The sequence below is a fragment of the Phragmites australis genome, chromosome 14 (assembly GCF_958298935.1).
Source record: "Phragmites australis chromosome 14, lpPhrAust1.1, whole genome shotgun sequence".
Taxonomy (NCBI): Eukaryota; Viridiplantae; Streptophyta; class Magnoliopsida; order Poales; family Poaceae; genus Phragmites; species Phragmites australis.
Window position 1 is genome coordinate 27,518,466 of NC_084934.1, and position 11,161 is coordinate 27,529,626.

At 42.2% G+C, this 11,161-nt stretch overlaps 1 protein-coding gene across 1 annotated transcript; it reads right to left on the reverse strand.

Annotated features, from left to right (window-relative positions):
• Positions 1–3,933: 3,933 nt before the first annotated feature.
• Positions 3,934–7,545, reverse strand: LOC133891335 (signal peptidase complex-like protein DTM1). The gene is made up of 2 exons (XM_062332052.1): positions 7,104–7,545; positions 3,934–4,264 (listed from the first exon to the last, which is right to left on the reverse strand). The coding sequence occupies exons 1-2, from the start codon at positions 7,352–7,354 to the stop codon at positions 4,177–4,179; spliced, it is 339 nt and encodes a 112-aa protein (XP_062188036.1). The 5' UTR covers positions 7,355–7,545; the 3' UTR covers positions 3,934–4,176.
• Positions 7,546–11,161: the final 3,616 nt, after the last annotated feature.

Below are 11,161 nucleotides of genomic sequence, written 5' to 3' on the forward strand. Positions count from 1 at the left end.
AATCGAATCTGTCCTTTCTTCACACTTGGGGTTGTCTAGCTAAAGTATAGTTCCCCTGCCGAAGAAAAGGAAATTAGGACCAAAGATTGTTGATTATGTCTTCCTAGGGTATGCACACCAGAGTATCACCTATAGATTCCTAGTGGTCCATTTTGATGTCTCGGACACTGTCGTCAACTCGATAATGGAGTCTCGGGATGCGACATTCTTTGAGCACATCTTTCCTATGCGAGCGAAGGAGCCTGCTATCCCTGATCTTTTAGTTGATGACCCTGCTCCTTAGAGTGTCAGTGACACAGTTCCTGGATTGGAACTTAGGAGGAGTAAGAAGCAAAGAACTGAAAAATCATTAGGAGATGACTTTGTCACATGTCGTGGATGATGAACCATAAAACCTTTCAGAGGCATACTCTTCTTCAGAAGCAGAGTACTGGAAGGAAGTAGCTCGTAGTGAGATAGATTCGGTCATCACTAACGGAACCTGGGAGTTAGCAGACCTCCCAGTTAGCTGCAAGTAGGGCAGTTGCAAATGGATTTTCAAGAGAAAGCGTAGACCCGATGATACTACAGAAAAGTACAAGGCCTGATTAGTGTCTAAGGGTTTTACGCAAAAGGAAGGTAAGGACTACTTTGATACGTATTCTCATGTTCCATATTTCCCACTATCCACATGCTTTTAGCACTGGTAGCTTCGTATAATCTCTTTGTGCATCAAATGGATCTCAAGACCGCTTTCCTTAATGGAGAGCTGGATGAGGAGATTTATATGCACTAATCAGATGAATTCATGGTAACAGGACATGAGGGTAATGTATGTAGGCTAATCAAATCCATGTATGGTCTCAAACAGGTCCCTGAGCAGTGGCATGAAAAGTTCGATACTACACTAACTTCAGTCGGCTAGCCGATAAGTGTGTGTATTATCGCTATGGCGGGGGACAATGTGTCATTCTATGTCTATATGTAGATGACATATTATTATTTAGGACAGACCTGGAAATGATTAACCAAACCAAGTCCTTTCTATCTCAGAACTTCAATATGAAGGATCTGGGAGAGGCTGATGTAATTCTAAACATTAAGTTGCTGAAGGGTGAGAATGGGATAACTCTAAGTCAATCCCATTATGTGGATAAGGTACTTACACATTTGGAATGATAGACTGTAAGCATGTAGCCACGTCCTGTGATCCAAATGCTAAGCTGAAGAAAAATGTGGGCTATGGGAAAGACCAGTTAAAATATTCACAAATGATAGGTTCTATCATGTACTTAGCAGTGCAACTAGGTATGATATCTCATATGCAGTATGCAGGTTGAGTCGTTATACGTCCATCCTAGGAGATGATCATTGGATAACACTGGAGAGAATTCTTAAATACCTAAAGGGGACAAAGAACCTTACGATTCATTATTCTGACCATCCTGCAATCATAGAGGGATTCAATTATTCCAATTGGATCAGTGACTCGGATGATATGAAAGCTACGAGTGAATATGTTTTCACTCTAGCAGGTGGAGTAGTGTCTTGGAGATCATCTAAACAGACTATCCTTACTCGCTCCACGATTGAAGCTGAGCTAGTGGAGCTAGACTCAACAGCCATAGAGGCAGAATGGGTTAGAGAACTCCTTTCTGACCTGCCGATATTGGATAAACCAATTCCGGCTGTTCTCAACTACTGCAATGACCAAACCATTCTGGTTAAGGTGAAGAGTAGGAAGGACAATATGATGACTTCGAAGCATATAAAATGACGACATAAGTCGCTCAGGCATGCAGTAGAGACGGATATAATCGCTATGGATTATATTCGGTCTGAAAGGAACCTTACAGATCATTTCACAAAAGGAAAGGCTAGAACGGTCATTCAGGCAACGTCAAGAGGAATGGGATTATCACCCACTGATAAGGTTCACACCGGCAGTAACATATCCTAGGAGATCGGATATCCTGTGAACTAAGCTCTAGGAAAACAAGATGTGTGGATACAAGAGCAAATTAATCTCATTTGCTGCTTTGCTCTTCTATAGGAGAGGGTGAGCTGTTAGCTCTTAATGAATTCATTATCTTATGGCAATAGATGTTGTCCTACATGACATCTAGGAGAATTCACCTATATAAGTGTGACTATGTGGTCACAATCATAGAGAAGCCAGGTACTTCTCCAGGTGACACTCATGAATTATGGTACTCGGACATGACCATAACGTCCAACCCGAGAGCTAAAGCCCTTGCAGCCTAGTGCAAAGTGTTATATTGATCGAATCTCTTACACCAAGATAGAGAATCAAGGTGTAATCTTCCTCTGTTTGTTCGAGCCAAAGTCTATATGACTAGGTATAGTGTTCAAATCCGAAAGATACACTCTACTCAAATCCTGTATATAAAATCGGACACTTCCAACATTAAAATTTGGTGGGAATGTTGTAAATTTCAGAAATTTTAATGTGATGAAATTTCGTTATGGGCCGAAACTCAGCAGTTGGCCGAGCCTTCTCTCCATTTGGTTGGCCCAGGCCCGCGATCTCTTGGCTATTGAGCCGACAGCTGCTAGGGTTAGGTGAAGGAGAAAAGGAGGGCATAAGGATGGAGCTCCTGGTGCTTGGTCTGGCGGCGGTGGAATGGCCTCCTCCGAGTCCTCCACTCCTTCGTGCACTGTGGGGCTATACTGGCTATTTTGGTGGTCGCCGGATTGGCACTGGAGTGGCTAGATGGAGGGGCGCGCACCTAATTCAGAGGTGAGGACCGAATCATGGTGCGTGCGAGTGTCCAAGCCATTACTTTTATCTTCTCCCTGGTTTTCTCCTCTCTAGAGATGAGATTGATTCACTTTTTTTTTCCTCGGTCTTCCTCTCGGCTTTACATCGGTGAGTTGGAGCCTGGGGTTTCCTCAAGCTTGGCCGGTGCGGTTGGTGCTGGGAAGTGAAAGATTGGTGGTGTTTGGTGTTGCAGAGCCGAGGCTTGCCCACATGTACCGTTGCAGTGTGGTAGGGTATTGTATCTCCGTCTTCCTTCTCGTCGGAGGCAATGGCGGATGATTGGATTTTTGGAACTGCGACCTTCAAGTCATGCCTTGCTCCTCTTGTCCGCTCCTTCCAACATATTTCTCTATGAGTTTTTTACTCTTTTTGCACTGAACAGCATGTTTGCTGGTTCTTATGCTCGATGATGTTTAGTACATTGAAATTGGACTTGTTTAATTGAGTACAATAGATAAGATCTTGAGTGGTTCTCTAAGTGCTAGAAGACTTAGGCAATAATTGGTTTTGCACTTTGATTCTCTCTGATCGGTTCCTGCATATCGATTTTGTAGTTGTTCAATTTACTGTCTTGTTGTGTTGAGCCCCTGGATAGGTGCTGTTGTTGACTATATTTCGAGCTTAACCTGTTGATTGATATTTGAAAGAGCAGTATGTCATGTTGATTTAGTAACTGAGGTTCTTGCCTTGTTGGTCTCTGTTGTGCTGCTAGCCTCATGTCATACAGATGCTTGTTTTCTTTAGCGTTTAAGAATTTGATCAGCAGGCTTGTCCAGAAGGCTATAGTATTTTCAGAGAATTTTAGTTCAAAATCTTTATCTATGTGTGATCTCATTATAATTGTCTAATTTGTGATATGACTAATGATCAGTTTGGGAACATAACATTTGAATTCTAGAGCCAACCGGTAGAGTTGTCTAAGAGCTTTAGTCCTACAAATATCTATACATGATGGTTGTTATATCTGTTATTGTGCTGGTTGTATTTTCTTCTACGATTATGTATATGATATTTATTCACTGTTGCTCTTGTTATATTATTTATGAAATTTTGATATTCATGCTTTTATTATCGCACATATTACAACACTATATATGTTCATAGCCCTTAAAAACTCAAGGTGGCGAAGGAGATCTAGGCACCATGGAAGAAAGAGTGACGAAGAGGAGAAAGAATTGAATCTAGCTTCATGCTTCCAACTACGAATGATGATGTTTCCATATTACAAAACCCGCTAGTTACATACATCAACTTGTGTTGGGGTGTTCCCCATCAGACGATTTTCGTATCAGCAGAGTGTACAACCAGGCAATGTAAGTTGCCGATCACAATGAAGAATGGCTGAGAAAGCCCTGTCATGGTATTCTTCCAAAAAAACTTCAGTACTCGGGAGGGAGACGGAGGAAGAGGATTCACTAGCTAGATACGTACATCCACCACTTGTAAAGGCCGAACCCATAGACCGTCGTCAGCATGGCCATCCTGAGTGGATAGGGCTTAAATCTGCAGAGGGTAAGCAGGACATAAAGGTCAGTCTTTGCCTCTTTGAGGATAACAGCAAGTAAGACGGATCAAAAACAGCATCAGAACTAGAAGCAGCTGTTTTAGCTTCAGGCATATTAAAGGCGATGCTGATAAAGGAACTATCATACTGAGAACATTCGAGGAACAAGCATACTGAGAACAGTCAAGGTGAAACACAGTATTTGGCAGTACACAATTACATGTGCGCCATTAGTACATACTCCATACTTCACAGGAGAAATATCCTTCTTGATGATGTCAAGCAAAAATGAGAGGCCTAGTTTTCTACATATGATGTGGTAACGCCAAGAATGGTGCGGAATTCGAATAGAAGGCATGGTGTTAATACCCGTCTACTATGCGATTGATGCAGTTTGTTTATTTGTCTTCGCAACGAGGGGAACTATGTCCCTCGACTATTTCCAAAGATATCAGTCAAAATCCATTTGCCAAAGTTAGGTAAAAGCTCAACAACCCAGTGATAAAAAATTCAAGACAAGAACATCTGAAGGCTGAACATGCTGAGTGATATAAAAGTCAATACTCAAACATCAGTGCAGCCAACCCATGGCTGAAACTTTGACAAATTCCATTGGTTAATTCACATAACTAAGCACAGGCAAGCCTCACAGGATATCATCGGATTTTGATGAGCTTCAAAGCACTATTACCTGCCTATTTTGTTAACAAATATCTAAGTTACTAACTGTGGTCAACCGTCGACATTCAAGCACTTCTATAGGTCATGGACCTAAAGATGTTAAAACCAACAAAGCCTCGGGCAGATGCAGAGAAGTAAATTGTAGTGCTCCAAATAGGATAGTAATTGTCAACACATGAACTAGAACTATTGTTTCTGCAGCAAATCAAACTTATGAAAAAAATGGCAGCAATTACAATCTGTTAAGAAGGATAGGGAGGTGCTTATTGTCCATGCATATTGCCAACAACAAAACAGAACAGTAATGCAAAAGATTTTTGCTTCGAGATTGTTCACCTTCAGAACAAGGTTTTTAAGAGAAGAAGAACTTTGTACTATGCAGGTTTCACCTGACAAAAGGTTAGAGCCGGTTTGACCTTTCCATTAGTGCCTGCTAACTAAAAATTTATCTTGTTAGGCACTTCTAGATAGTCGGAGATAGGTTAGCACCTAAAGCAGAATGACTACAGTGACTTCAACCAACAATCATAATTAGAACATCCACATCATATTATTCTTATTCCCCCACTTCTTCTTGGGTACTAATACTACAATGCTGCAAGAATATGCAGGTCTCTATGAGTAACAAAACATGGAATCAAAAGAGCAAACTAAGGCCGGCTATCCAGAAAAGCAATGCAGAGAATTGAGGCATGCACACGGTCATTTGGATAAGAACTCTTCGTAAAGAGTCTGTTGCAAATAGTAAGAGTCAATTTGCATCAGGGAGATTTATTCATGAGCTCGCCTTGGTTATCCATAGAGCGAAGAGAAGATACTTTCCTCGTATTAAAGAATGGCTAGAATCTTTGTAATAGCTCCTTTTTTTTCTTTTTTTCTCTTTTTTGGTTCCCTAATTTTGTACCTCTGACTTCTTGTTATTTATATTTAATATTAGTATATAATCAGTAGGGGGTGATCCTACTGTTTCATAAAAAAAGTCAATTTGCACCTCTTGGTCTGGTGAACTCATTCAGATTGTAGCTTATGTTAATACTTGCTACGATTGGGCTTATATTGCCATTTATACCCTCAAGGCCCCGTTGACCAGCAGCACCAGAATGCCAATTGTTAGTCAGTAACCTCTTTTTTTGTCAAACTACAGATCAGACAGTCTAGGTCAACTCTAGATAAATTCATCCAGTTTTTTTGCTTGTTAAGAAACTGACTTATTGCACCTTTCTACATCTTACAGTGACAATCTGATAAGCAACCCGTAGAAATGTATACATCAAAAGACACACGCAAACCGTCCTGAAAGGTGATATTTGAGCCACTCATACTCCAACTGCTAAACCTAATCCATTACTTAAAACACCAACAGCTCAACTGCTATTAGGTTATGCTAGGATCAACGACTCAAACTTACAACCGCACACCATCACTTAAATTTAGACTTCTAAAAAACACAACCATAAATCAACCTCCAGCTGCTGTACAGAATAAAGTAATAAGCCACTGAACCTTTGCGATCCATAGCAGTATTAATAGCAGGAACACACGCCAGCAACACTATTATTCTGCAACTAAACTAGTTAAGGCCCGCAAGTCCCTATCGCAAATGGCACTGCTACGGGGAGACAATTTTTTCTGCATATCACTCAAGCAATTTGATTTCATTCCCTGATCATATTATACCTGCAGGGTCCATTAATTGTTATGATTTTAGGTCAAGAATTAATGTGACGATCTTGTGGACCAAACACAGATCAAGACGCATTCGATCTATTATATCGAATCCACTAGGATCAAGAACAAATCTGAGCACCTGACCGATCCAATAGATTATTTTCATTTTCTAAAAATGGCTTAAACTTCATCGTTGTCAGGTGCCTTAGACCCAATTACAATGGGCGAGAACTTGCATCTAAAATCAAAACATTTATCATGATAAGAAACATCCTGAAAGAGGAAATATGTGGCATGTACCCCTCTCGATCCCCAAAAAAGTAAGATCCCGTATGCTTAAACAAGCAAAAAAAATTACTAAAGAAACGCCAAAAGGCAGCGATATTTGGGCTTTGGCCCTGCCCGAGCCTCCAAGAACACTAATCCCACACAGACCATGACGAAAGATCAAAGAACAGGTGGAGGGGGAGAGAGCGGGCGGCGGCTTACTTCCAGACGTCGTGCTCGCGCTCCGCGGCGGCGGCGGCGGCCGTGCGGCGGGAGGCGGGCATGGGGGTGAGCCACTGGGAGAAGTCGCGGTCGAAGAACTCCCAGTCGGGGAGGAGCACGCCGGCGATGGCCAGGATGCCGAAGCCGTACGTGGCCGCCGCCTTCCGCAGCGACGCCGTGGCCACCCCCGTCACCACCACGGCCGCCGCCAGCGCCACGAGGCTCCGCCGCAGCAGCTCGTCCCTCCCCATGCCGCCTGCGGCGCCCGGCGTCTCGCCTGCCAGCCTCCTCCTCGAACCTTCCCCGCAGCTTCGCGGCAGCGCCCGGGAGATGGAACGAGAAGCGCGTGTGCCTCCTCCGCAGCCGCCGCTTGCCTCGGTTTCCTCCCCCCCTGAGCTGGCTTGCTTTGCTGCCGCGGCTCGCTGCTCTGCTCCGCGCGCTCTGTCGCCGCGCCACGGACTCGGTCTAATTTTATTGCGTGGGTTAACAGGGGGTTTGACAGGCAGACATGTGGGCCCCGCTCTAGTGGATCAGAAGGACACTGTCATGAGTTAATGAAGTTATTAGCCCACGTGTCAAGCTAACTACGTGTGTTGCCATAATGGCTTTTCGGGTCGGGTCCGTCGACAACTGCCAACCACATGTGTTGACATGTAGCAATAAATACGGGATATCGTGAAATTAAAAAAATCCAACAATTTGAAGAGTCGATGGAAATTTTCGTTTTCATGATAGACTGTTTTATAACTATATGTTTCCTCAGAAATTTAAATAAGGGTATTAATATAAATGTTAGTTTTCCTATTTTATATGTGACCGTATGTATTGCTGTATTTTCACCGGTAGTACTAACACAGATGGTAGAAGTGTAGGTACTAGTAGTATTTTTCTTTTCTTGTTTTTTTTTCAGTACTAGTATTTTCTAGAGGAGGAGCCAGAATTTGGATATAGTTTTTTTATTATAAGGTGATGCACATGTATATACACTACTACCTATACATATTAAACTCACGCACCGACGAATACACTATTACAACATGTCTATAGATAATACTGCTAAAAATATTTACATATACGTAAATCATGAATATTAGAATTTAAATTCCGATGGATAGAGTTATCTCCTAGTAACTATACCACCGTATATAGAGGTGGTTCCGGAAGCTGGATAGTTTATGATGAACGAATCTATCTGGTTGAGCTAACTCAAATACGGTGGGCCAGGTGGTTGCCAAAACCGAAAGTTAGACCAAACCATAGATGGCATACTAATACATAGGGTGTAATTAGAGTGTGTAGGGGCAAGCTTTGCAAGAGGACTTGCCCCTTTTTTCCCTCTCAAACAAAGTACTACAACTAGAGCGTTGGTGACAAAGAGAGGTTGCATCGTTGCGAGTGGTTGGGTTTGAACGAAAGACTCAGACCTTTTTTTTCCCCGGAAATGATTGATGGTCGTGCAACAAGACAAGACGTTTTCCAAGCTGCAAACCTCCTTGGAGACGACATGACAACGGACACGTAAAGCACGCTCGCTCCCTGACGAGTTTAGCTGAGCTGAAGCTGAAGAGACCGCCGGAATCGCCTTGGCCGAATCGCGCACCCCAAAGGAGACGGAGACTGGCTGTCCGGCAGCCCACGCGGGCACGTAGAGTCGTAGACCGACCGGCAGGCGCAGCCCGGGCCCCCAACGCTAGCCATAGTCCGACCAAGCACCTCACCGTATGCCATGTGGCCCCGCCGGTCTCTGGTCCAGTGAACCTCCTCCACGCGACCGGCTGCCCTCCCCGTCTCCGGCACGGGCGCCACCGCCGAGCCTACGGGCAAGCCGGGAAGTTATGGCGCGGCATTTGATTGGACGGAGGAGGGGCCTTTCCCACCTGTGGGAGGCGGCGCAGAGGATCCCGTTCGCGCGGGAAGGCGGAGTAGATGACCGGTGGGCTCGGGACAGGTGGGGGGATTGAAGACCGGTCGAGCTGGGGATCCGTGGCCGGTTCCGTGCACGCCTCCGCGTCTCCCCGCTATCGCCACACGCCAGGCTAGTGGTCACTGGTCGCTGGCCCAACTGTATGAGCCGGGCCTGGTCGCTCGTGGTCAGCGCCCACCGGCGGCCGGAGCAGCCAGTCTCCCTGCCGTGATGGATCATGCGGAAACTTGCACGGAGTTGGGATGCCAGGATCGGCAATGGAATTTTTTTATTTTTAATAAAAAAATTGCAAATATATGTGCCCGAAAAATTACAGACAGCCTGCCGTCCTTCCCATGAGAGACTAGATACAATTTATAATTATATTTTTTTATTTTAAAATATAAATAAATAAATCATCGGGAATGCGTCTTGCGTGCTCCGAGGGGAGAAAGGTGGTGACTGCCTTGTGGGGCCTTTAGTTGGTAAGGTACGTGTGTTTTCTTTCTTTCTTGGTGGCCAAATTTGGCCTAACCAAGGCCCAAGAACTATTCTAACTTGTATCAGTGCAGCAGGCAGGCACGGGTTAGACGAATTTTATCCATTTTTATATTTTTATTTTTTTAATATTTATAAAAATACATATTTATTTTAAAATATTGCACATCTAGAATATCATCGTCTGTTGGATGAGCACCAGCAAGACGTTCAAATGACGACACCTTTAAAAAATAAAGATGTCGCTCTTTCACGAGTGATAGCTTAAAAACTAAAAAATAAATGTTGTATTTTATTACTTTCAAAATTCAAAACACTATTCAAATAGTCATATAAAATTCTAAATTAGTATGCTATAATTTATCCCTTTAAAAAAATTCAAATCAAAAAATTACTTTTACAATGAGAAACAAAAAGATAAATTTATTGTACATATATAGAATATAGTGTTTTTTAAAAAGTGTCGTCCGTTGGATGGATAAAATATTATTGTTGCCTTACCAATAGTTGACGGTAGTTTAGATGTGCAATATTTTAAAATAGCATATATTTTACAAATATTGAAAAATAAAATAAAATCCCAGGTTAGACTCGGATCTATCAGAATTATTGACGGCTCCTTTTTTTTCTGAGACAGGGCGCAACGTTGCTTGATGCAGGTATCTTGGCATAGGCTTGGTTGGTGGGACCGGGAGATCACCATCCACATTTTTAATGGGTTTAATTGAGAAACGAATGGATAAGATCATGTAGCTTTGATAAATATTCTTTATAGATACGGGATAACCTGAGCCAGTAGTTTTTTAATGGACGGGTCATCCACCTTGTCTAACGATGAAAATTAGTAAAATGATTAGCAATAATTAATATATTATATTGCTAATTAGTATTTATTATTGTGAGATTATGATTGATAAGTGTTAGTATAGTTATTAGTGTATTATTGGTGTGTTGATTAGAATATGACTAATGGTAATTATCGTATTTTATTGCTAATTAGAAATTACTATAGCAAGATTAACAACGATAAGTATTAGGGCGTGTTGATTAATGTATGATTAACTATTATTATTTAAAATTAAAAGATATAATTTAGCTAATTATTCGTATCCTCCTTCCAACAAAACATAAAATTGGACAATCTCATCAACCTAACCAAACAGATAACTTCGATGACCACATCACTAAAAACATGAATGACCATAACATATCTATCCTTGCACTCCAACTAAACGCATACTTAACTGACAAACCAATGAAACACTATTGTATCTTTCGTCGTGAGAGCCGTATTGTGACCTTTAATCATCCTACATGGTGCCACTAATCGACAGTTAGGGATGAAAACGGATGGGATAAATCCCGTCCCGTTCTGATCTATTTTCTATAATTTTTCTAAATGTTTTTCAGATTTTTTGAGACTTACGCGGAAACGAGGCGAAAACCATTTGGTTATTTTCACTACCGTATTATCACTATCCCATTTTTAATCAAGAATTTCTCGTTTTCTCTAATTAAGATGGAACTTCACAAAATACAATGTAACCCACAAAACAATTCCAATCGGCCAGCTCAAACATCATCCCTACCCCCAAACTTTACATAGACCCTAGTGGTCCAGTATTAGTCGGTTGCCGACCTGCCGATGTCGTTCAAG